This window comes from Eleutherodactylus coqui, chromosome 13 (assembly GCF_035609145.1).
Source record: "Eleutherodactylus coqui strain aEleCoq1 chromosome 13, aEleCoq1.hap1, whole genome shotgun sequence".
In the NCBI taxonomy this organism is placed as follows: domain Eukaryota; kingdom Metazoa; phylum Chordata; class Amphibia; order Anura; family Eleutherodactylidae; genus Eleutherodactylus; species Eleutherodactylus coqui.
The window spans coordinates 60,974,310-61,002,195 of NC_089849.1; the positions used below are offsets into that span (position 1 = coordinate 60,974,310).

At 44.4% G+C, this 27,886-nt stretch overlaps 1 protein-coding gene across 1 annotated transcript in view; it reads left to right on the top strand.

Annotated features, from left to right (window-relative positions):
- Positions 1-26,008, top strand: part of DUSP3 (dual specificity phosphatase 3) — a 57,938-nt gene extending 31,930 nt beyond the window's left edge. The window contains exons 2-3 of the mRNA XM_066587610.1: positions 5,356-5,582; positions 20,357-26,008. Of these exons, the coding sequence (XP_066443707.1) occupies positions 5,356-5,582; positions 20,357-20,562 (433 nt within the window). The 3' untranslated portion in view covers positions 20,563-26,008. The remainder of the gene's footprint in view (positions 1-5,355; positions 5,583-20,356) is intronic.
- The last annotated feature ends 1,878 nt before the right edge of the window (positions 26,009-27,886 follow it).

Consider the following 27,886-nt stretch of genomic DNA (forward strand, 5'->3'; position numbering starts at 1 on the left):
ATTTATGGCTATTATGAGACCTGAGGTCGGCATTTATCCCCAGTTTTCCCCTCTGCAGGCATCTCTAATTTTCAGTCCTCACTGAGCTGATGGGAGGTTCTTGGACAGATACCGTTCTCGGCTCATTGCCACAGGTCAGGTGAGGCGGAAGTGACATCACCTGACCGGCTGTGCTTTGCTCATTATAGGCTGCTGGGAAGCGCTGACAGATAAAGACTTGAACCTCTTAATGATTCAGCCCTTTTTTTTTCCATTTTCGTTTTTTCCTCCTTTTTTAAAAAAAATCGTAACCCCTTTATCCATCAATATAGCTGTATGAGGGCTTGTTTTTTGCAGGACAAGTTGTATTTTTCAATGGTGCTATTTAATGTACCATAAAATGTACTGAAAAACTTTAAAAAAATTGAAGCGGAGTAAAATGAAAAAAAAAAAACGACATTCCACCATCTTTCAGTGCGTCTTGTTTCTACGGCGCACAAACTGCAATAAAATTGACATGACAATTTTATTCCATGGGTCAGTACAATTACTATGATACCAAACTCATTTTGTGCGGTACATCCTGTCGTTTCACGTTAGTACTATTTTGGACTTTTTGATTGCTTTTTAGTGTAATTTTTCTTGGAGACCGGGTGACCAAAAAAGTACATTTCTGGCGTTCTTTATTTTTTTTTTTCTGGACGACGTTCATCACGTGGGGTAAACTGGAAAAATATATAAGAAAGTTGTAGAACTTTTCACTTAGGCCGCCTGCAGACGGCCGGGTCGGATTCCCTCTGCGAGACCCATGCCGCTGCAGAGACCTGAGGTCACCCGCTCCCGGTGTCTTCTGTCTCCTGCTATGCGCCGGCTGGCGGTCCGTCACAACTGACATTTCTGTGCGGCCCTCTGCAAGACCCGCACAGAAATAGAACATGCCGTGATTTGTTTTCCATATGTGTTTTCACGCGGACAAATCACGACTGTCTGCATGGGATTGCGTTTTGTAATGCAGTCCTATGCAGGCAGGCACGGGCGGAAATTCTGCTGGAAATCCCACCGCGGAATTTCCGCCCGTGTGCAGGAGGCTTTACTTTAAAAGATCAGACTTTTACAGACGCACCGATGCCTAGTATGTATTTTTGTTGTATAGTTTAGATTCTGTTATAGTAAATATGACCATTTTTTTTCTTAAACTTTTATTACCTTTTTTTTTTCTTAACAATTAGTAAAACTTTATTGTTTTTATTTTTATCTTTTTTTAAAAATCTTTTTGGTCCCACAGGGGACCACAACATGCGATGCTTTGATCGCTCCTGCAGTATGATGTAATGCCATAGCATTACATCACACTGCGATCGGGCAGGGAGTCTATCACGCCACCCCATGGGATGGCTTGATAGGCATTCTGCAAAGATGGCCCAGGAGCCTTTCAGAAGTACCCCGGCTGCCATGACACCCGCACAGCTCCATGGTCTGGACCCTCCTTTCTTTGTACAACAGATGAAGGAGCCGTTTGGGGGTCGTACCATGCCCATGCAGTACACTGATGACCCTTCATTTAAGTGGCCGCCTTGTAATGCTACATTGTGTAGCTGCCTGTGGTTTCCCCAGTTGATTCATTAGAGAAGCTCTATTAACTATATTGAAGTCTAGTCATCTGCACACAGTGACAAACTATGCAGATGTATAGTTTTCATGGTGTATATTTTGCCGGCCAGCTGGAACATATATGGCCCCCTGCCCACTGCAGTGATTTTGACGGCGGTAAACCACCGGCGAATCGCGCCGGACGACGCTTTCCATACCATTGCTATGGAAAGCACCGGCCCCTGTCCGCGAGCTGAGAGGGCTTCCTCTGCACTAACAAGTCTATTGCCGTAGGCCATAGTTTGAGAACCCCGCCTCCGGCAATGGAGTGCTGTGATTGGTTATCGGCGCGCTCGATGTCCAATCACAGCCCTTCATTGACTGTCTCAGCCAATCAGCGCCGGCAAGCTCTGATTGGCTGAGACAGTCAATGAAGGGCTGTGATTGGTTGTCGGCGCTGGCTCAATGCCCAATCACAGCACTCTATTGCTAGAGGCGGGGTTCTTAAACCTGGCCCCTACGGCAATAGACTTGGGAGTGCAGAGGAAGCCCGGATCAGTGGCAGAGACCAGCGGCCGCGACCTGGACTGCAGCGGCTAGGTGAGTATTGCTTTTTTTTTTTTTTTTTCAGCATCCTTGGCTGCGCTTTCAGCCGAGCTCAAAACGCAGCCAAAACGCTGGCATAAAGCATGCCAGCGCTGCTGAAACGGGGCGGAATCTGCAGTAAACGCAGCGTTGAAAAACGCTGCGTTTCTGCAAACGCCCTGTGTGAGGGAGGCCTTAGTGATAAGGATTTCTCTTTATATAATAACTAGCACGGTCACATGGAATTACACTTCTCCATAAATCCCCCTGCGAATCCATCAGCGGACTGAAGGGTGTTTAGAGCAGCCTGTGGTCGGTCGATGGACTCTAAATTAAAGGCTATGTTTGCTGTCAGGTCTGCCGGGAGTTGACATCAAATTATCTGAGTCCTGTTTTAGAGCATTCTGGTAAACAACATGCTATGAGGGAATTAGTATATTATAGAGAATGGCGCCACAATCTGAAATCCTGAACCACATGCTGATCGGTGTCCGTGCATTCTGCGAGCATTGTTTGGATGCGTGCTCTCCTCGGGTATAACGTTATGCTCAGTGGGTAATAATGCTCCCCGCTCCATCTGCTTCGCTATTGTGCATATTTCTTCCTGATGCTTTCTTTCCAGCTGCTGTACCGTGTGAGCTTTTCTGCCGCCTTTTTGTATTAAAGGAGATGTCCCGAGGCAGCAAGTGGGGTTATACACTTCTGTATGGCCATAATAATGCACTTTGTAATATACATTGTGCATTAATTATGAGCCATACAGAAGTTATAAAAAGTTTTTTACTTACCTGCTCCGTTGCTAGCGTCCTCGTCTCCATGGTGCCGACTAATTTTTGGCCTCCGATGGCCAAATTAGCCGCGCTTGCGCAGTCCGGGTCTTCTGCTGTTCTCTATGGGGCTCAGAGCGGCTCCGTGTAGCTCCGCCCCGTCACGTGCCGATTCCAGCCAATCAGGAGGCTGGAATCGGCAGTGGACCGCACAGAAGAGCTGCGGTCCACGAAGATAGAGGATCCCGGCGGCCATCTTCAGCGGTAAGTATTGAAGTCACCGGACCGCCGGGATTCAGGTAAGCGCTGTGCGGGTGGTTTTTTTAACCCCTGCATCGGGGTTGTCTCGCGCCGAACGGGGGGGGGGTTTAAAAAAAAAAAAACCCGTTTCGGCGCGGGACATCTCCTTTAACTCTTACAGCTCAAAGGAATCACTTATTTCTATGCAGAATGCTGAACGGTAACACCAGGACAGTGTTAGTCCATTGAGCATCATCTTCGAACCTCGCGAGCACTGGTTGACCATGTCTGCGTAGTACTCGGTCATCCACTAGGCTGCTCTACTGCCGGATACATGTAGCTTGAATGAAGGTTTCGAAACCATCTAAGGTCTTTAAAGCCCTTTGACACCTTATATTCTACTACATATGCAGTCAAAGGCCTTGGATGAAGCTCTTAATGATGTGAATTCTCTTTTGGCCCAAAGAGAATTCTGAAAAATTTGTTTTGAGTCCCATCTGATCATTTCCAGAATCCACACGGCAATTGCCTATCTCCCTAGACCTCTTCATATACATGGACACAGCAGCTTACTCCCCTTTCAGATCAAACACACACTGACTCTTTTGACAGCTTATCCCCTCGAGTGCAAAAGTATTGGACATGTTGAAATTCAACTCCTTATTTCTTCTTTTCCCTGACATCTGCCATCAGGAGGGAGTTGGGAGGTCCCATACACATTAGATGGTTGACTGAAATTGGCAGGTTTAGCCAACATTTACCTTTTGTATGGACAGCTCTAGAATACTGGGGAATTGGATGGCGCTGTGTTACAGTTCCCTGTAGGACGAGTGGATAGCACTCGCAACAAGTTGACACCACTTGTTGGCATGGTTCCCACTGGTCATAGAGTGACCCAGTATCCTCCATGACCCAGTATCCTCCATGACCCAGTATCCTCCATGACCCAGTATCCTCCATGACCCAGTATCCTCCATGACCCAGTGTCAACCCCATCCATAAGAATACACATTTAAAAGGGTTGTCCAATTGTAAGCTATTGATGGCCTATCCTTAGGATAGGTCATCAATAGTGAATGACCCTTGCCCATTAGCTTTTTGTTTTATCAGTGCTCTTATGCATCAAGCTGATTTCTGCAGGAAGCATACAGCTCCATTCCCGCTGCTTGACTTGGTATTACAGGTAAAGTTACAAAGTTTGTTGTAATACTAGGCCTGACCACTGCAGTGTGAATGGCACTGTATGTTTCCTGCCGAAATCATTACCAATACATTCAAAGACTTGAGATGTGCAATTTAGTCATCTTTCACATTTTTGCAACAACTTCCATCAAGCTAGAAACCAAAACGCACAATGCAGCCATCCATTAAAGAGTAAATATTACAAAATACCCATCATTTAAAAAAAAATAATAAATTACAAAATGCCAAGTATACAAAACCCCAGTTCACCAATGGGCAGATGAAATTGATGTTTAACTGGCTTATTACCCGCGACTTTGTCCATGTAGAATTTTTTTTAATTTTATTTTTTAATCTAATCTGTATTTTGTTTGTATATTGAAATGTAAAAAGTTGAAATAGTGAAAGGAATGTAACCGCGATCTGCTGTCAGCGCAGTTCTGTACACTACATTTTTGGCCTTGCCATCTTTTGCTAGGATATATAGTCTTTGTGGGCTGTATACACGTGAGCGCGCCGTAATGGGGTTGTATTTCTTATACTACTGAGGTAAAATAAAAGCAGCGCTGTGATTGGTTGCTATGGGCAACACAGATTTTCTTTAAAATTTCAATCCAACGCAGATGTGAAACTGGACTTTGTCTAAATCTAATAATTTACATATCAGATAGCGGCATGGTAACTCGCCACCCCTATAAGGATGCAGTCGCATCATCAGACATGGGTGGCTCCATTAACCACATTTTCTATGGGATAAAAAAGCTACACATTTAGTGAACTGAACCCATTTTCCTGCATTATTTACTCTAATGGATGGCGTATGTGTGTGCTGGCCCAGAGAACATATGTCACTTTAGATTATATTTGTACTATTCAAGTCACCCATTCCTTGTGATAGTTTTCGGGGAATGTCCCCCTCCTGCCGGTCCTATGCTGGCTGTACTGTAAGTCATCCAGGTATTTGTTACAGGCTTGTATACCTCTCTAATCTACCTTTTGTTTTTGTTTTTAGCTTCATCGCACAGAACATCATGAGACTGCAACGCCTTGGGATAACGCACATCCTCAATGCTGCCGAGGGGAATTCCTTCATGCATGTCAACACAAATACTGCCTTCTACAACGGCACAGGCATTACCTACCATGGTATTAAAGCCAACGATAGACCAAATTTTGACCTGAGCTCTTACTTTGAGGAAGCTTCTGACTTTATTGATAAAGCATTGTCACAAAAAGATGGTGAGTAGATGAAAAGGTAAATAGGGTACATACGGGTGACTAAAGACAGTTTGTCTTCCTGACTTTTTTCTTTACAGTGGCGGTCTACCGGAGTGATCAAAGTGGCCTCTTACACGGGCCAATAAATCATTCGGATGCCAGTATCCAGCTAGGATATGAACTGTTATCGTTCAGTATAAATGCATGCAGAAGCTGAACGACTGATTAAACGACTGCCTGTTTGCGGGCCGCCTTAGGGAGGGCGGCCTGTTTGCGGGCCGCCTTAGGGAGGGCGGCCTGTTTGCGGGCCGCCTTAGGGAGGGCGGCCTGTTTGCGGGCCGCCTTAGGGAGGGCGGCCTGTTTGCGGGCCGCCTTAGGGAGGGCGGCCTGTTTGCGGGCCGCCTTAGGGAGGGCGGCCTGTTTGCGGGCCGCCTTAGGGAGGGCGGCCTGTTTGCGGGCCGCCTTAGGGAGGGCGGCCTGTTTGCGGGCCGCCTTAGGGAGGGCGGCCTGTTTGCGGGCCGCCTTAGGGAGGGCGGCCTGTTTGCGGGTGTTTTTTTTTTTTTTTATTCTAAATGTAGCCGTCCTTTAAGAGATAAGGCCACCTAGTGATATAGTTGTATGTGTTCTGACCTGAGATTACTACACAACTTTGTGACTCAACTGTATTGGTTAATGGTAATTGCCCAGCATTGCCAGGAACAAGGTTGTCTTGTGAAGGTGATCCGTGTTGGGCCGGGCTTCGGACACCCCTGGCGATCAGTTATCATTGTTGGCTGCAACCACTGAACCCTCCTCTTGCTGCTGCTGAGATGCAATATGACTTATCTGCTATTTAATTCAATAGACAGCCATGTAAAACTTGAACGGGCCAAGTCCTTTAGTTGCAGCAGCTCATAGAGGGGATTTTTGAGCTGGCAGACCACCCTCTGTGTTATCCATATGCCTGGCCGCTTAGGGAGGGCGGCCTGTTTGCGGGCCGCTTAGGGAGGGCGGCCTGTTTGCGGGCCGCTTAGGGAGGGCGGCCTGATCCATATGCCGTAATGGGACACATGGAGGGGAAATCCTTTAAGTACCCTACAAGGAGAACATCTCTTGTAATTACTGGTGATTTTTTTTGATTTGGGTAGAAAAGTTATTTCATGAAGGTGTCTGACTTTTGTACGCTCTCAGGTAGGTTACATAACCGTTTCCATAGTGAAGGTAGCATCGCCGATATGCCCCATGCTGGCAATGTTACAATGCTGCAGGTTATTCTAGTGCCGCTTCACCATCGTCTGTGACCTAATTTTGCTGAATGAGCACAATAGATAGTAGGTTCTCTTGTAGAATTTTGAACACTGGGAAGGAACGGTCTCGCTATATGTAACATTTTTTACTTTCTGGGTTATTTTTATCTTGGTACATCTCTTGCTATGAAAGCTCCTCTGGGAGAACTTCTAAAAGATGCAGTGTTCACCTCATTACAATAGTACAATGCCTCTACAGCGCCACCTAGAAGACTGTATTCCTGGTACATGTTAATAGGTCAGACTTTGATTGCTGGAATGCTGCCTTCTAATAGGTGGCGCTGTAGAGGCATTGTACCATTTTGTCATTTAAATAAATTTCCCAGAGGAGCATGGATGGCCTTATAAGTCTCCTCACACCTTCTGGGTGCTCTCCCTGAGGAGAAACCCTACCTTACCTGATCATGGGTAATGAAGAATATTCTACTATTACTAGATCACAATATTACAATTTTTAAGGTCTGCTGATATATTATCCCAGAACCAAATTACTTTTGACAATACAACTGGCCATACATATATCAGTTACCCTGGGATTTAACCCGAAATCTGATATCTTCCACTACTAGGGTGCTATGGTTGTGATCGGTGGTTCAGTCTCTCACCTCTGTTGGCAGACTGTGAACCATCCCTCTGGCTGTTGCCTATGCCCGTAGGGCATGGGTGTGCTTGCTCGGCTGGCCTCTTAAAGGGCCTGAGAAGATAAAAATGAGGATATCGCCTTGTGGGAAAACAATAAGAATGTCTAGACAAAGTGGAAAAGGACTTGCCTGTTGTAGACGGCTAACCTAATGTAAGGCTAGTCGCTGCACCTTAGGTCCTGGTTGGCAGCAGGCTGATGCACTTCTAAAGGCCCATTTAGACACCATGATTATCGCTCCAAAGATGTCTTTTGAGCGATAATTGTTGTGTCCATTTACAGCGCAAGGTGATCGTTCAAACGTCGAGCGATCACCTTGTGCTCCTAGCGGGGGATGCAGAAGACAAGCAGGGCCGCTTGTCTTCTGCATCCAGCTGTTCCCCGCTCGGAGCGCCTGGCTGTTATACAGCTGAGTGCTCCGAGCTGGGGATGCAGAAGACAAGCAGGGCCGCTTGTCTTCTGCATCCAGCTGTTCCCCCTCATTTCTACTTGTTACAAAAGTTGCATTTTATAATCTAAAATAAATCCAGCATATGTTTCAGTCTGAATGATTTACTTTGTGGTGGTTTATAAACAAGCACTATTTTTGGAGGGTGTAAGTTTGTCATGAAAGGTTCAATTTGTTACCCTTTTTTTTCACTAAATAGCTCAGCGGAGTATCAAACATGTGAGGACGTCCCTGCCAGTAGGAAAAAGATTCTTCCTTTTGTAAGGCGCAGCTCGGTAATCCTATGCTTCCTTTACACCCAGAGTTCAAATACCCGGCATCAAGCTGCCGCCTTACATGTCTCTGCCAAGAGCGCCGCTTCCATAAAACAGATCTCTGCGTCGTCTATAAATTGTGAGAATTGATTATTTTTTTCTCCGCTTTTCATTTTCCCAGTTGGAGCGCTCGCACCGCGACTGGATGGCGGTTTGTCAGAGAAGGGAGATGTTTTGTAGAATTAGCATTATTCCATCTCTTTTGCCAGTCAACCATGAAATGTAGCTGTGCCAGAGAATTGAATCTCTGCACTTATACATTTTGTGTAGAAGTAATGCTAACTGGGTATGATGGGATTTATAGTGCGACAAGAAGTGGTAGCTTGTTGCTATGGCGCTGATTGTTTAGTACGGAGCACTGTAGCAAAGGTTTTAGCACTTTGCAGTCGAGTCAAAGGATACAGACTAGAGATGAGCGAGCATACTCGCTAAGGGCAATTGCTCGATCGATTATTGCCCCATTGCCCTTAGCGAGTACCTGCCAGCTTGGGAGCAAAGATTCGGCTGCCGGCAGGGGAGAGCGGGGAGAAACAGAGGGGAGATCTCTCTCTCCCTCTCTCCCCCCCGCTCCACCCTGCTCATGGCCGCAACTCACCTCTCACCCGCGCCGGCAGCCAAACCTTTTCTTCCGAGCAGGGAGATACTCGCTAAGGACAATGCTCGATCGAGCGTCCATAGTCTCTAGTCTCTTTGAAGGCAACATTGCTTTTAGGCCTCATGTCCACGGGCGGATTTGAATTGCAGGACACCTGCCCATAGAGATGCATGGGCGTCCGCCGCTAAATTAAAGCATGCGGATTTGTTTTGCACACCTTCTGGTGCGGAAAGCAAATCGCAGCATGCTCCATTTCGCTGCGGATCCTGCACAGACGGCTTCCGTTAAAGTCAATGGAAGCAGTCCTATCCGCGGCCTGTCCGTAATTGAATTGCAGACGGGTTGTGGATACTGCAGGAAAGCAGAAGTTCAAAAAAAGTACTGCGCAAGCGCCCTTGCCGGCATGCTTGCACGCATTAGCAGTACAGAAGAAAGAAGATCCGTCCGTGGACACAGAAGACCCGCACAGGTAAAGTGTCCTCAGTTGTGGGAGAAATCCGACACGCCTGTGGACATGAGGCCTTGGAGATTAGCCAGGTCCAGCAATCCACATATCCCCCACAGATCTGGCTTCAGGAAGAGGCAACCAGCCATACATTTGCAGTATTACAAGCCAATTTAGTCTTTGCTTCTGATTAGGCAGACTTGGGCGCTTTATTAGTATCCTGGGCACTTTGGGGCTAATAGCGTGTGCAACTGCATACACTCAAGGGTGGCTCTACATGGGACAGCTATCATCTGAATAATCACTCAGTAGTCACTAAAGCGTGCAACGACTGTTTTGTGCACTTTTATATGGAGTGATTGTTCACTTGTTCCATTCCATAATCACTAAATGAATTGTTGGGGCGTTGAGGTGGCAAACGATATTTCAGCCGAGTGAAATAAGGGGGCGTCAGTTTTTTTGCAGGCATGTCGTTAAAGTTTCAACCCCTCCCCAATGCACGCTCATTCTTGCAGAGTCCACTGAACGCACGTTAAGATGTACAAGCTGTCTTCTCGGGGACGCTTGCTGCTGCAGCAATCTCTCACTGGTTCAACCGATCACTCGCACGGATTTTTGCTTTTGGGAACTAATGAGCGAATGTCATGTGGGTGAGCAAAATGTTAAAAAAAGGCAGGAGCTAATCGTCATTCGGTGGGAGGTGCAGACAGAACAAGTGCACACCTCTCTGCAAAGTTGTTGGCTAAACATTTAAAGACAACTATCTTACATTTGTTCTATCAAGCCATTTTCGGACAATAGTCTAGTGTAAAGCCATCCTTACGGCATCTGTCTAGTAATGTTTTTCATTTGTGCCACTAATTTGCCAACGGGTGTTTTTATTTCTGTCACTGACATTCTGATCACCACCTGCAGCGTGAAGAAGGCCGGGACATGTTGGCGCCCAATGTCCTCAGATGACCAGAAGTTGACTGAATGCAGTAATGTCATCCTAGTCACAATGTAATGCAGAAATATACATATAGGATGGATAAACAGCAGTCTGTATTTACTGAGCTTCCATCAGCTCACATTATTTACCAGGGGTTATAGGAGTACAGAACAGCAGAATCCCAAGCAGGTAGATTATGTAGCTTGTATCTCAACTAAAAAAAAGGGTACAGTATCTTACATCAGAGGGTGAGTAATATCTTCTACATTACAGACAGCTCTGTTCGCTCCCAGCCCTGTGTGCACCGACATAGGTTCCAGCGATCAGCTGACTGGCAGGGATCCTAACTGGTGGACCACCGCTGGTCAGCTATTGACGACTTGGCCAGCGGATAGGTCATTAGTAGTAAAGGTCCAGGACAACACCTTTAGACTTACAGCCCTAAGACTTTGTCCACAGAAAAGTACTGCCCAAAGAGACTGTATAGTGGCAGATGCCCCTACTGTATTTATATTATAAAGCTGTAGGCTAGAGATTAGCCAACTTTCCAAAAGTTCAGTTCGCCAAAATGTTTGGTTCAGTCCAAATTAGTTTGAATTGAACCTGAAGTTCAGAAAACCCCTGAAACTAGTATGGAACACTATCCAAGAGCTCGGTTGGTGGTGGTTCTTCAGTGGATGTGGCTCCGTGGCTAGCACTGTAGCCTTTCAACGCTAGAAGTCCTTGGTTGAAATCTAACAAAGCATAACATTCACATGGACTTTTGAAACTCAATGGGATATTATCTTTGAACCTAGAACTCCAGTGCTGCAATGCAACGGTGCTAAACTCTGAGCAAACATGAGGAGAACCAGAGATACAAAAAGAACATACAAACTCCATGCAGATGTTCTTTGTCAGATTTGAACCTTGGACCCCTGCAAAATGATGCTAACCACTCAGTCACTATGCTTTTTCCCTTCTCCATCACCAGTACCACCACCGCCAGTGTACAATACTAGTTTTAGGCGTTTTTATGAACTGCTGGTTGGCCTGAAACAAACCTACTGCAGTTCGGCTCTTGTCAAACCAAACTTTTAAAAAGTTCGACCCAAAAAGTGTTCTACGGATTTGACTGACTCGCGCAACACTACTTTAGGCTCCATATGTGTTCTGGTATGGTGTCTCTATAAAGAACCTTCGCATTCACCACTTGATCAAGTGATCAACAAGGCTAAGCTACAGCACCAGGCAAAGCATGACTGTATGATTGCTGTGTCAGGCTGTGCTACTGCAGTCCTTTTTAATTCTGCTTCTAGGTGGGATTCCTACAGTTTACATATTTATGGATTATCTTAAGGCTACCGATAACACATAAGATAGCCATTGACTGGATACTTATTCGGAAGATGGCTATCTTGCCTGATGCCCCCAAACACATGCACACTCTGATCAGCTCAACAAGTATGTGTTCTGCATGTAGAGAGCAGAGAAAGCTACTGCTGAGTGGCTTGTCTTCTAAGAGCAAGACCATTGGGCAGTTGGGCTTCATTTGTTGTTTCGGGACTGTCTGGAAGCCACCATACACAGTACTTGATCTGATGAATTGCCGAACTTGGCGAGCTTAGCCATTTGAAATCTAATGGGTATGGCTAGTCTAAGGGTTGGCAGTCAATGTAAGATCCGTGAAAACTGCAATTTAATCCAAATAATTCCATTCTTTACCATAACAGACCTTCCTAGTTTTACAATGTTCATGTCAAGTTTATCCGCAATATTAAAATTTTCTCCCAACTTGGCTGACAGATTATTAGAATCTCTAACCTCATCTCCGTCCTTGTCAACTGTGAGCTTTCATTTATCACTTCCTTTGGCTACTCCTTCACGGGATGAAGGCTTATATCTCCCCCATCTGCCTGGCCATCTGTACATGTTTATAATGTGCTATTGTGATAAAAATGAATACGTTGTGCCAGAACAATCTATAACATTGCCGTAATGAAAGGACAGCTAAGTGCCATGTCTCGGTCAGATGGTTGCTAGAAGATGGGAGGAATTGCGCAGTCTGCAGAGTGCCATTAGCGCCAGATGTTTAGTACATAAGTGACTGGATGTGTATAAATCATAGAACCATATTCAGAATTAGTGAGGAGTCTAGAAAGGACGTCTAAGCTCTAATTAAAAGATTTCTATCCCTTCTGATACAATGTCACATGTAGCTCGGTTTTCGACCATCAGTTGCACTCTTGCAGTTACTCATAGTGGTTAACCACTACGAAGAGTCGCTTTCGCGTGTCTCTTGCGCTATAAATGAGCTGATAAACAGTACAGTTGGTCCCCGACTTGCGAACAGGTTCCGTTCCGGGAGCCCGTTCGCAAGTCCGTTTTGTTCGCAAGTCGGACAAATGGTAGTATGGAGCGGGATCGCGGGTGGATCCCGCTCCATACAACGTCGGGTGCAGGCTGTTCTTACAGCGGGCACCCGGCGGCAGCAGTTCCGACGAGCCACGCCGCTTGTCGGAACTGTTAACACTTTAAATACCGCTCTGACAGCGGTATTTAAAGTGTTAACAGTTCTGACGAGTGGCGCGGCTCGTTGGAACTGCTGCCGCCGGGTGCCCGCTGTAAGAAACAGCCTGCACCCGACGTTCAGGGGGCCCGCACAGCGTCCCACAATGAGATCGCGGGACGCTGTGTGGTTGCTAGGCAGCCGGGGACCTCCTGAAAGGCTCCAGGGCTGCCTATGCAGAGTGCCCATCAAGCGCACAGCTTGCTAGGCGCTCTGCATAGACAGCCCTAGGGCCTTTCAGAAGGCCCCCGGCTACCCAGCAACCGCAATGTGACCGGACAAGCTTCTATCAGGCTTGATAGAAGCCTGTCCGGTCCCTGCACAGTATGATATAATGCCATAGCATTACATCATACTGTGCAGAACAGATTGTTCGCAACTAGCGAAATTCGTAAATCGAATGTTCGCAAATAGGGGACTATCTGTACAAGAAAGAAGGACTGAGCACTTCAAATTCCTTTTTACATATGGCAATTATCCCCAAATTATCCCTAGAAACAGCAAATTCGAGTGATGGTCATCCCATGTACATGTGGCTGCCGGCAAGGCACTGCGCTACAAATTGCTCACCTATCTGTATCACTTGGTTTTTAGCAGGACTAAAAACCAGCGACTGCTGGGGCGTCTAAACAAGTGCCGCTTAATCTATAAACATCTCTGTTTGCTGTGAATGGAGGTGGACATCCGAACGATCTCAGGCCTGCTCCACCTCCATTCAGATCTCTCCTTAAGAGTTAGACTGCAGTATCTCCATACAGTGATATGTAGAAGCTGCAGAAAACAAGCCAATGCAATTTTATAAAATGAAAACCTGTTGCAAAGATGATCGTCAGCTCAAAATGCATGCATTTACGTGGAAAAAAAAATACCCCAAGGTGTCCCATGACCTTCAAGCCAAGAACATTGCAGTCCAATGCCAATACAAGATAGTTGCTGGAGCTAGAATGAAGACCTTACCAATGCTGACCTTGGCCACAGAGGTGCAAAGGAGGGTCTTAATGTTTTCAAATGAACTCCTGTTGCAAGGTGTAGCCAAGAGCCACATCTTATGCACCATGGTGCAATTGGTATTCTACTTGACATATCGATGTGATAAACCACTGGGTAGGATGTAGTGACATAAGGGCTTCGCATCAGCCAAAGACCGGTAGGGGAAGGGAGGGGACTACCAATCTAAACACAAATCGGCCGCAGGAAAAAAGTAGTAGTCCCCGTTTTACCAGGTGGCATATGCATTACTCCATGACATATATTTTATTATTGGTTCAGTACATGCAGGCAGTACTGTACAGACCGGTGCCGCTCAGGTAGGAGCATGCTCACCTGTAGGTAGTGTTGTGCTTTCAATTATTGGGATTTTGGAACCTGTCGCAGTGTAATGAGATAAAACTGAACCGACATGATGATAACCTTTCCAAAAGATAACTTCTGAGGGTAAATATGCATGAAAAGAAATGTGTCACCTATAAAAATAAGCTGCCTCATTATGTTGTGTTGGCGTAGAGGAGTTTTCAGCGGGGTCCCGGCTCGTTTGCAGAGCAGGCATACTTTAGTAGCATTTAAGCGATTGAACATTTGCATTTTACAGACTTCTCTCTTCCTCCCGCTGCCTTTTGACTCTTGTTAGAATCCCATTATAGAGTTGAGTCTTCAGTTTGAAGCCGATATCCAGTGTTGCCCGGCTCGATTTCATTGCAAGTTGCGGGTTTTTTTTTAAATGGTGTAATTTTGGAGATTTCTCAGTGCGGCGGAGCATTGGCTGCATATAAATGATAGCGGCGCGTTCTATGATGTGCTCACTAGAACGTTTTTGTTGTAATAGTTTGACTTGGGAATTATCTACTGTGAAATAAGAGCTCTACAAAAATAATGAACAGTAGGCTTTACTTCAAAGTGAAGGAAATAAAGAGTCGACTGGAAGATGGGAACCACCAACTTCACTTAGAAGTGGTTCATCTAATCTAGAAAAGACAGAACATGTATCCAAAGTAAGGTTAAGTCACGGCGCGCTTCCCTCACGGCTTACTTGCTGCCGCAGCCGTGAGGGGCTGTTGCTATGCTCCTGTTCCTTCCTCTGCCCACTCCCTGATTTATGCCCGTAGGCCTTGTGCATGCTCTCGCACAGTCTATTTAAATGGCGCGCATATCTAGTCCCCCTCCAGTCCTCTTTCTGCATTTCCTGTAAAGGCACCTTCACATAGCCGAGCAAATCGTGTGAGATTTGTGAGATGCACCTCTTTCTTTTGAATGGGGTTATATACATGACCAATCTTCCCTATCTCCGACCTTCCCTTTACCACCACCATTCCCGCATTGCGGTGCGGGAAACTATCGCAGTGTGTTCGATCTTTGGGCGTTTTGTTTTCAATGGGGCCAGCAAAAGTATTGCACCGCATGCGAGGCGCACACGAATGCGATGCGAGGTTTCCCGTTGGAAACAATGGAAAACACTTGCCAATCCTCTAGGCTGGCTGCCAGCCATACTGGAGGATCGCTACTTCCCTGAAGTGATGATAGGCGTCTTTGACACAAACTCCTCGATCCGCGGGAAAATTGCACATTCCCAAGTGCGATATTGGGCTAAGTTTCAATGGCCCTATATCTCACTCGCCCGTGTAAAATTGGCCTAATAGTCATTACACGCCTTAGGGTGGATGCCTAAGCAGTTGCTTTCCTCATGCCATCTCTGACAGAGCCCTTGCCTGACTTTGACTGTTCTAACTTCTGTGATCCTTGACCTTAGCTCTGGACTTCGGCATTGTCTGCCCTCACCTTCAGCTTGGCCTTTATGGCACCTGTGCCACCAGCTTTGACTAAAACCTGTTTCTTTACTATGCTCTTTCAGGTACTATGCCTCGGCCCAGTGTAACCAGCCACATTACCCATTACACATTACCAGGCTATCTGCATTTGCTGTGGGGTCCCTAAGCCATTACAAAGACCTAATCCTGCTTGGAGGGGTCAAGGGTGAAAACTGGAGTACCCTAGGTGCTGCCTCCACAACTAGCCCAAAGTCAAGCCAGTATGGGGCAAGGCAGAAACACATCTGCCTACACAACTGGTTAGCAGTGGTGGCGCAAGCCAATATGGTAAATGAGATCCAGAAGGGAAATGTTAGCGTGTTTTGGTGTATGGAAGACAAGCCTGTAGTTTTATATGAGGGCGTGATGCTGTATGGAGGAGTAATTGGTTGGGCAGTTGAGCATAGGTAACCACACTGCTATGTCCAGAAGGATATACAGTAAGTATGAATTGCATATGTACATTACCTTATGTATGTATACTTTGTGTGGCGATAAAGGGGTTTTACCACAATTTACTTGTCACTTATCCATAGGATAGCAGTGAGACCCCCAACTGATCAGACTTACCTCCTGAGACCCCTGCCTAACCAGAAATGAGAAGAATGGGGCCTCGTGCCCCCCACCACCCCCACCCCCCACTTCTCCTCACTGCGGGCTCGCTACACCCCCTGCGATGAGGAGGAGATTGAATCGAGCAGCGGTCACACACCTGCACTGCCACACTCCTTCTTTTAATTTGGACTGCTAGAGATAGTGGAGAGATTATACTTGGCTATTTCTGTCAGCTCCACATATGTGACGCCATCGCACCATTCTATCTCCACATTACTGTGGGCCAGTGGCTGCAGCGGGTCTGCTGTGACGAGAGGGAGACACTGAAACCCGCTCTTGGAATTGGGGGGAGCCTTAGTGCTAAGTGGCCTATCAAACTTTTATCACCTAACCTATGGATAGGTGATGACGGTCAATTTTGGTAAACTACTTTAGAACATATAATTTTTTTTTCTTAATACGGGAGTATTTATCGAGGTGATATCATTTTTCGGGTTGGCCAATAAAATGTATTTGCCAGCTTCCAAGGCTACTTGGGCTTCTTCACCAGTCTGATGAAGAGGTCCAAGTAGCCTCAAGAGTCTGCAAATATACCTTTTTATTGGCTAACCAGAAAAATTATCACCACCTGATACTTTGTCATTTTTCTTTTTATACAAGATTATTTAACATCACATGACTTTTTTCTGGCTAACCTGGTTCCACACTATTTTTGGTTTACATACTGTAGTTCTACCACAAAGCATTTGACTGAACTCCCAGTAGGAGCAGATATATTACTTACACTTTTTACAATAAGAATCTAGAGCATCTCCTCTTGAACTGCATATAGAAAATGTGTCATCCATACAGCTAGACATCCAACATGCAATATTGTAGATCAAAAGGAAAATCTGTGACAAGGAAGCAAATCGGGAAGCTTCAATGAAGGGATCATTCATTAATACATGAGGATTCATTTCTGGTAATGGGCTTCTCATTCCATAAGTGTGGTGCAGCGCAAGAGAAGTGTTAGGATTGTTAGTTGAAAGCACCCTATGGTTCAATAACTATTCATGATATCTATCAAAGGGGTTTTTCAGGAATTGGATATTAATAATGTATCCTTAGGACAGTTCATCACTATCAGAATGGTGGGGGTCTGCCATCTAGGATCACCGCCAATTAACTGTATGAAGAGGCTGCAGTGCTGTGGCCTTTTCACTGCATACCAGGCACAGCACCATACGTTTTTGTAGTAGTGGTGGTGTGTGGTATAGCGGCTCAATCCCATTTGCTTGAATAGGACTGAGGCGCACTTAGGGCATATGATGAATGAATGTGACACCAAAACAGTAGCCCGCAGCACTCGCCATACAGCTAAAAACTTGGTGGAGTAGATTACCACGGATGCACACCTGCAATGGGACCGGATCCGAGGTCCACTGATATAGTTAAAAAAAATATGCAAAATAAGGCAGCATCCAAACGCACAGGATTTAAAAAGTAAAAAAACTTTATTCCCCATGGTTCAGTCCAGCAACATGGGGGTCTTTGACACCACTGGTCTCAGAGGATAGAGCACCATGCCCTCTGCAAACAGTTGATCAATGTGGGTCCTGGGCACTGGACCCTCATCAATGTGATATTGGTGACCTATTGATGGTGACCTTTTAATGAGAAGCATGACAAATAAAATGGAACCATATCAGTAGAAGATGCATAAAGTATAAAGTTGCTCAACTTCCCTTTGTAGTGTGTAACTGAAATGTATTGCAAAGTTGAGCTGTTCTGTTAGGATTTCTCTCTAATATATTAACTCCTTGTTACATGCCCTATGAACTAAAACAGAGCGGTTTACACAATTGTACTTAGAAAGGGGCATATCAACAGAGGATGCTGACATTTAAGACTTTAAGGCAGTGGTCCTCAACTTGTGTCTCTTCAGTTGTTGCGCGCCTACAAATCTCTCCATGTCCTAATAACCTGGTGGACTAGAAAACGAATTTAAAACTTTCCTACCCTTATTGTGCTAAGATCTGTGGATTGAAAATTAGGCTCCTGAGTAGAGATGAGCGAGTATACTCGCTAAAGGCAATTGCTCGAGCGAGCATTGCCTTTAGCGACTACCTGCCCGCTTGAGACATAAGGTTCGGGTGCCGGCGGCGGGCAGGGAGCTGCGGGGGAGAGCGGGGCAGAACGGAGGGGAGATCTCTCTCTCCCCCGCTCCCTCCTGCTGACTGCCGCTACTCACTGCTCCCCCGCGCCGGCACTTTGGTCTCAAGCGGGCAAGTACTCGCTAAAGGCAATGCTCGCTCGAGCAATTGCCTTTAGCGAGTATACTCGCTCATCTCTACTCCTGAGCCATCTCGCTATAAGTTATCTTGATGGGGGCACCATTCTCCTCTTTGGTTGGCTGTCACTGAAGACCTATAGGCCGCATTCTTATAACTGTTGGATCAGCGCATATAAAGTCTTCCTTGGCTATGCATGAAACTCAAGGTGGCCTGAGTTGGGTTGGAGCACGAGATAGATGTGACTCCTCTTCTTGCCTGCCTGCCCCTTTATTGCTCCTCGCCAGAATACTTTACAGTAAATCAGAACTAAATTGCTTTACAATATCAACTAAATTACCATAGCCTGTGATTTACCCGGTAGTCTAATTAATGCCATCTTCATGTGTATGTATTCTCCATGGCAACAACTCGTTCAGTCCTTGTTTATAGACTTGCCAAATGTCACTGTTGAGAGTTGTTACGGGCCTTCGAAATGGAAAAGTAATCGACACATTAAGAAAACATTAACAAAATAACATTATATCAAACACGCCGTTCAGCGGCAGCGACGACCACACGCCGTCATCTTTATTGTCAAAATATTGACTTCCCCGATTTTTGTTTTTTTTCTGTACTTGTATTTTCTCCCCTGAAAACTGTGAACATCAGCAATAATTAAATTACAAGCCTGACAGGTCAATTTACTCTGTTTATTGCTGCTGTTGCAAGTGACGGGCGCATAACGGCTATGTTTTCACTTTGTGATCTGACTCTGGAGTGCCGATTCATTTTCTGATACTGAGACAAGTTATAACTCGCAGAACCGGTTGTTTATTGAAGTGATGGAATGTAGGAGGCATCGCAAATTCACTATATGTTGTGTTTACTTGACAAAGTATCAATGAATTGGTCAATATGGACAACTGCAAGGCTCAACCTAAGCAGAGACATTCCTATAACACACATCCGTCTCACAACTTGTCCCACTCTATGTATCCACCTTGCTGCACATTGGCTTTGGACCATCGGAGGTGGGAACAGTGGTTTTCAATCTTAAACCCTACAAATGGGATGCCGACTTTGCTGCGGGGTTCCCAAGCCAATGTACACACAGGTGTGGTACCTGTAGACCCACTTGGAGGAAAGAAACGGAAATCAAGGCTGACGGCACAGGTGTGTAAATAAGGTTCAAGCTGAAGATTGGCGCTAGTAGCAAACAATAGTCTAAGATACAGAGCCAAGGTCAGGAAGCACAAAATGGTCCAAAAAAACAGGTAAACTGTTGAAGTAGGAAAACGCACCATGTGTTCATGTGTATGGGGGGGGGGGGGGGGGGCAATAGCGGTCAGCTAAAGAGGTATGCGGTTAGAAGTAGGAAAACGCACCATGTGTTCATGTGTATGGGGAGATAGGGCAATAGCTGTCAGCCAAACAGGTATGCGGCTAACAGCCATCTGGTATGACTTTTCATAGTCTTTGGGGTGGGGGGCGAGAATTGGCTGCCTGTTTCTAACCCTATACAAACTGGGCTGTATAAAATCTTTGCATAAAAAACTTCTATTGATGTTTAAAGACTCGCAAGTTGAAATGTTACAACCGTAAGAAAGAGGATGGTTTATTTTGTATGCTGCCTCCATCTCCAGTATTGGTGCTATGGGACTGTGGATCAGGTTCTGTCCTATTAGCCGCAATAGGGGACGTTATGCGCACAGTTTTTGTGGGGTCGGGCACTTTATGTACAGTTTACGTATGCCACCATTTTTGGTGGACTTCTATGGAATCCAATAGAATGTACCTTCACAGAAAATTAGAAGCTTTCGGACGTGCGCCAGAGGATCTATGGGCCTTTTTGATGGCCTAGCCATGGGCATGAACCCTAAAAGTGTTACCCTGAGACGTAATTGTCTTCTTTCCAAAAATGAAGTATGTATTCTCCCAGATTACTCAACAAGTCCCGTGTTTCTCTTTTGATTTCAGGTCGCGTGTTCGTCCACTGCCGTGAGGGTTACAGCCGTTCCCCCACATTGGTCATAGCTTACCTCATGCTGCGTCACAAGATGGATGTGAAAACGGCAGTCGCTACAGTGAGGCACAAAAGAGAGATCGGCCCTAACGATGGTTTCCTGAAGCAGCTTTGTCAACTTAATGAGAAACTGGTGTCAGAGGGCAAAATCAAGTGTTGATTGCAGCTCCGAGCTACAGTATTTAAACTACAATGTATTCCCAAAGCAGGGATTTCCAAGTGGAACCGTCCTCTAAACAACGTGCAGGCAGCCATTTTTGTTGCTGTTCAGATAGCATCTAGAAGCGGTTGTGAGGCATGAGGTGCGGTGTATACCCTATGGCTCGCTGGTGTTACTAGCGCCTAGTGCAGTGATAGTCTGGGCACTTTTTTGGCTAATAAAATGGATGCCTTCACCGTTTTGTAGGAGGTGGGTTTCGTTCTAAAAGCAACAAAACATAAGCAGGAAGGGATCTTCCCCCGTGGTTCAATGTTGTCCTGACATAGTTGAGTTGCCAAATATTTTTGGCTTTACTTTTTTAGAGTTTTAAATGAACCATTTTAATTTGGTTTATTTTCTTAAATTGTGATACTTGCTAAAACTCAAGATGCATACCAAGAACCCCCATGCCTGAGGGGCGACCCATCTTCTGTCTCATTGTGATCAGCATGACTCATTTGCCTTTTAACACTGATTTTGCTCACTGTCTTTTAACTTATTGACACAAGCCATTTCTGTTAACGTTTACTATGATGTTTTGGGTCTATGTATCAAAACTAGTAATATTCTGCTCAAGCATGTTCAAAAAAGGGAATCAGTGGTTGATGTTTCGGGCCATTTGTTGGCCTTATGGCAACATCATCTACTTTTTGTCTTGATAGTTCAGTGTTAACCTTGGGACATGATGTGGATCCAAATCTCTGTCCAGATCTTAAGTTAAAAGGGTTGCACCACAATTGATCTATGGATAGGTGATAAGTCTGACTTTGGGGATCTCACCACTGTGGAGCTGGTGGGGAAGGGGGTGGTTGAAGGGGGTCAGGGAGCCCTCCATACACATGTAGTTTCCAGTCCTGCCAGTATGGAGATTTGGATTCACAAAGTTCTTCTAGGATACATGTCTGCATCAGGGGTAGGAAGTACATAGAGGGTTTTCATAGAGACCTCTTGTAACCGGTATAATTTGCTTAAATGTTTCAAAAACATGCGTCGAGGATTTTTATATGAAACCTGTGGTATGTTGTTTAACCCCTTCCCAAATGAGACCGTACGTGTACAGCATGGCATACAAGAAGCGAGCTCGTGAGCCGACTGTCCTCTATTTTAAACAGCTGCTCAATGTTGGCAACGTCTACATTCAACATCAGATCACAGATGTTTAACCTTTTAAATATCATGGTCAGTATTGACAGGGGGCCCTCCATGAACCCCTCGCCCACTCCCCAACCCTACAACGTGATTATGGGATGCTGATGGTTGCTATGGCAGCCTGGTTCCTAGTGAAGGCTCTCAGGCCTCCTATGGATTAATGCCCATTAAACCTTGGCACACCACTGTTACAGTATATTGTACTGTACCTTTATTTACAATGTTATTTACTTTTATTGTACAAACTATCGTAATAGGAAGTCCCCTAGTGGGACTAAAAATGAAAATAGTGCGTTTTTTTTTTTTACATGAAAATATTTACCATTGAAATCTAATTTTCTGCGAAAAAATAAAGATTTAAATGATAAAAATATAAAGCATAACTGATATTGACTCATGCGTGAACATCCAAGCTGTTTAAAATATTGCACTATTTAGCCTTTTTTTCATGGTGTTCGCAAAATGAGAAAAACAAATCATACAGTGCCATAGTTGTATTTTCTCACCCTGATTCTCAAATATATTAGTTGCACTTTATGGTTACACTTCTTTATAGTAAAAAACTACTGAAACTAATAAGTAAGCCAAAAAGACGCATGTACCCATAGTGGTACCCATAGCTACTCCTGTGTTGCCCCTTCATAGAACAAGCGCACATACAACTTAATTGATGAAAAAAATGAAAAGATAATGGGTCTCGGACTGCAACAGAAAACGATTATTACTTAGTGTGAACTTGGTATTGTTATCGTTATTCTGTGGGTCAGTACAAGTAGTTTTTACTGCATCACGAGCACTGTAAAAATGAAACCCAAAGAGCAATGGCACAAATGCGCTTTTCAATTTCACCCCACTTGTACTGAAAAGCTTAAATGTTATATGGTGCAATTAAAAAAACAAGCTCTCCTACTGCTATATTAATTGAAAAATATGGACCTTATAGTTCCTGGAAAGTGGGGCCGAAATAATGAAAAAGTGGCACGGGAGTGAAGGGGTTAAACTGCCACGTCACCCACATGCCTGCTGCATACCTCAGAATCATGAATGTGTGTCTGATGTTGCTGTTAGAGACTTAGGTATTTCTAGTGCTTAGTGTTACTGTGATTTTGTACCTTCTCTTTATACTGTACTTTTCCTTCTGGAATTCGTGTTCCGATGACTTTTCTTGATTGAGGCACAATATTTGTTATAATGTTTTAAAATATCTCGTATTTTATTTCAGGGCTGTGAAGTCGACAAGCCAAGGTCTTTCTAATATGATTTGATGCCAGCTCATGACACGTTTCGAGGCAAGACGGCCTCTTTCTCAAACAAGTGGAAAATGAAGTGCATTTAAAACAAGAATACATCAAAGTAGAAAAACTATTTTCGAAGTATTTTATGAACTTGTAGCTATGGATTACTGTTTTTAGATGTTTGTCTCCTTCTCGATATGTGAAACTTTGGTGTAGATTTTTTTACTTTTTATATGTCTCCATTTTAATATACGATGATGCATCCATTGAGCTTTGTCTATTAGGGGTTTACTATATCATCTACTTTTGCCATTGTTGGGCTAAGATTTCATGGTGGTTGCTCATAACTTTTGTTTGTCTTGTGCGATCATTATCACTCTCCTTGTATTCATTACCTACTTTGATGTATTCTTGTTTTAAATGCATCTTCTAGTCCAGCTCTTGGAGAAAGAGGCGGTCTTGCTTCGAAACACGTCACAAGTTGGTATCAAAATTGTCTTTGCCACTTATCACCTCTGGGTTGACCTTCCCATTTGTGGTCCCCACCACGATCCTATATTATTTTTTCCTTTTTTCTGCACCTCTTCTTCGTATAGTTGATACCAACATAGCACTTTTGGCTCTTCATCCTTACACGCTCCTTACATATCAGAAGCTCTGCCCACCCTTTGTCCTTCAGAAGTAGTCCATGTCTTATTAGTAATTTACTGTAGCTAATTAGTAAGGTCAGGCTCTATCAGTACAACATTTAATATTTCTGCTTTGAAGCTGGAGTTAAAGTTGGTACGTTTCTTATGACTCCACCTAAAACTGAATCCAACTTCAAGCCCTGATTTAACTTTGGGAAAACAAATAGTAGCCCCAGTTTACGGCTTGTTCACACCTGTCGGTGGTTCCATTTGGAGCCTCTGTTGATGATTTCTGTTAAAATACAGGATCAAATGGCACTTAGTGCTATTTTGCTCTTAAATGCCGAAAACTGAATGGACTCCATTGTATTCATTGGGGTCCATTTGATGCTTGTTCGATTCTGTTATATTACAGTTCCTTTCTGGCAGTGAGTTCTGTTTTCCTGTTTCCATATTGTGAACAAGCCCTAACAATTCTATTCCGACAAGTCAGAGCTAGTCTGTAGCCTTATACAGTCTCCTAGCACAACCATGTAGACTTCCCAGGGCGAATGTAGCAAGGAATTATAGATGATGGACATCACTTTAAAATTAAGGTGTGTTGGATTAGGATTAATTTTTAGTGGTAGCAGAAGATCTTACTGATTCACTAGGAACTCAATCTGCCTTAACACATACCGGAATATTCCATTGTCCAGAAAAAAACACCAAAATCCTCGTCTAATATGTAGATTTTGATGCAGACTTGAAAATGACTTCGTTCTGCTGACAATTCTGTGTTGGTCTGCATTTAGAAATGAGGGTTTTGACAGTGGAATATTCTGCAGCTTCCTTTACTTCTTGCCAGAATCAATGGTTCTCAGCTATGGGTGACCCATCAACTAAGTGCCAAACATTAACTGTTAATGATGATCCATTTTTTGCCGTTCTCTCTTGGGCCAAAAGATTTTTAAGAAATTTGGTTGTTGCAACAATCTAATTACTTTTAAAGGGACTTGTCTCGTCAAAACTATATTGGATCATATGAAAGTTATAGACATATGGGACATCTCTGCGAGGTAGGTTAAAAGAGAGAATGCGTTCTGGTAAACGAGTAATAGTCTGGGCAGTACCGTGCCAAAAGTTTTTAGAATTTGATAACCTAGTCTCGCCCTTGCAAGATGAAGTTCTTGTCTCTTCAATTACTCACAGACCTGGGGTGGCTCATGGGTCATACTTGTAAATACAGGGAAATCTACACTCCTAGCCTGGTGAGGCTTCTAGACTCTCAACAATACAGCCGGTCTCTGACGTTAGCTTCTTGAGTTTGCACAGGGGACTCCAGGCTTTCTCATAGTTCACGCCTTCTGACTGCATCTACCCAATGAGCTTCCCTTAGAGATAATAGCTGATCACCTAGGGCAGTGTTTCTCAACTCCAGTCCTCAGGACCCCAAAACAGGCCATGTCTTCAGGATTTCCTTATTATTGCACAGATGATGTAATTATTGTCAGTGCCTCAGACATTGCTACCAGTGTTCTTACTATAGGCCATCTTGAAAACATGACCTGTTGAGGGTCCTGAGGACTGGAGTTGAGAAACACTGACCTAGGGTTTCTAAAGCTGGATCTGCAAGCAGTCTGGTTTGATAAAAAAATCAACCCCTTTTAAAAGGGAAATCTACAGAAAAAATATGTATCAAAACCCCTTTGGTACCAATCAGACATTTTAGTCAATAAGTATACAGTTAGGGCCAGAAATATTTGGACAGTGACACAATTTTCGCGAGTTGGGCTCTGCATGCCACCGCATTGGATTTGAAATGAAGCCTCTACAACAGAATTCAAGTGCAGATTGTAACGTTTAATTTAAAGGGTTGAACAAAAATATCTGATAGAAAATGTAGGAATTGTACACATTTCTTTACAAACACTCCACATTTTAGGAGCTCAAAAGTAATTGGACAAATAAACATAACCCAAACAAAATATTTTTTTTTCAATATTTTGTTGCGAATCCTTTGGAGGCAATCACTGCCTTAAGTCTGGAACCCATGGACATCACCAAACGCTGGGTTTCCTCCTTCTTAATGCTTTGGCAGGCCTTTACAGCCGCAGCCTTCAGGTCTTGCTTGTTTGTGGGTCTTTCCGTCTGAAGTCTGGCTTTGAGCAAGTGAAATGCATGCTCAATTGGGTTAAGATCTGGTGATTGACTTGGCCATTGCAGAATGTTCCACTTTTTTGCACTCATGAACTCCTGGGTAGCTTTGGCTGTATGCTTGGGGTCATTGTCCATCTGTACTGTGAAGCGCCGTCCGATCAACTTTGCAGCATTTGGCTGAATCTGGGCTGAAAGTATATCCCGGTACACTTCAGAATTCATCCGGCTACTCTTGTCTGCTGTTATGTCATCAATAAACACAAGTGACCCAGTGCCATTGAAAGCCATGCATGCCCATGCCATCACGTTGCCTCCACCATGTTTTACAGAGGATGTGGTGTGCCTTGGATCATGTGCCGTTCCCTTTCTTCTCCAAACTTTTTTCTTCCCATCATTCTGGTACAGGTTGATCTTTGTCTCATCTGTCCATAGAATACTTTTCCAGAACTGGACTGGCTTCTTGAGGTGTTTTTTGGCAAATTTAACTCTGGCCTGTCTATTTTTGGAATTGATGAATGGTTTGCATCTAGATGTGAACCCTTTGTATTTACTTTCATGGAGTCTTCTCTTTACTGTTGACTTAGAGACAGATACAGCTACTTCCCTGAGAGTGTTCTGGACTTCAGTTGATGTTGTGAACGGGTTCTTCTTCACTAAAGAAAGTATGCGGCGATCATCCACCACCGTTGTCTTCCGTGGACGCCCAGGCCTTTTTGAGTTCCCAAGCTCACCAGTGAATTCCTTTTTTCTCAGAATGTACCCGACTGTTGATTTTGCTACTGCAAGCATGTCTGCTATCTCTCTGATGGATTTTTTCTTTTTTTTCAGCCTCAGGATGTTCTGCTTCACCTCAATTGAGAGTTCCTTTGACCGCATGTTGTCTGGTCACAGCAACAGCTTCCAAATCCAAAACCACACACCTGGAATCAACCCCAGACCTTTTAACTACTTAATTGATTACAGGTTAACAAGGGAGACGCCTTCTGAGTTAATTGCAGCCCTTAGAGTCCATTGTCCAATTACTTTTGGTCCCTTGAAAAAGAGGAGGCTATGCATTACAGAGCTATGATTCCTAAACCCTTTCTCCGATTTGGATGTGGAAACTCTCATATTGCAGCTGGGAGTGTGCACTTTCAGCCCATATTATATATATAATTGTATTTCTGAACATGTTTTTGTAAACAGCTAAAATAACAAAACTTCTGTCACTGTCCAAATATTTCTGGCCCTAACTGTATATGTGCAAGAACATTCGAGCAAACATATAATGTTGTGTGAAAGACTTCTACTGACGGACATATCCGAGTGACTATTCTGGAACTTGGTGGTGGTCCAAGCTCACAGACTACATTGACGTTCTTCTCACACACATCCGAGACATGTCAGGGGGCAGTAACACATAAGAACAAAGATTTCTTTTGCAAATGTATTTAGGCTACAGCTCCCCGGTCCTTTGAATGGGAAAGATGAGGTCAAATGACAACCTATCTTGTGGCCAGACATTTGAATCTCAAGAAACCGTGAAGCGGTGTTCTGAGCTTGGAGTATCTCGGGGAGGATCAGGCAAAGATTAACTGCGGGGGAGGCCATAAGGCTCTGTGACTAAACTCTTTCTGATGACCTCCATGAGGAAATGTTGCGCAAAGACCCGGTTCCTGACTCTTCCGGGATGCAGTAGCACATCAGAACATCTCCACAAAAAGACCACATTGTAGCACAAATTAAATTTCTGTTTATTCAAGAGGAGAACTCACTGTCTGCTTCTTTTGGTAGCAGTTTAGTTCCTCCAGTGCTGAACTCATGAAATAGATGATGCAAGGCTCTTGAAATCTGGCAACGTTGTCCATATTTGGCTACAATGCGTGGCTGCTCTTGCTCTTAGTCTACAACATTCGTCAGCAATGCTGGTCTGTTGCAGCCTTGGAGAATCCAACTCATTCCCTTCTGCCCAGGAGAAGTTCTGCTTCAGCACTATGCTTCGTTTCGCCACTCTGCAAAACTTTATTATCTTAGTGGTTGCCCAGCAACAAGAGGCATAAGCTCCCTAATTCCCACTCTACACCATCCAGCACTTGGAGACATAAACATTTTAAAGGACCAGTTACATTATAAAACAAATGAACATTTACTTTG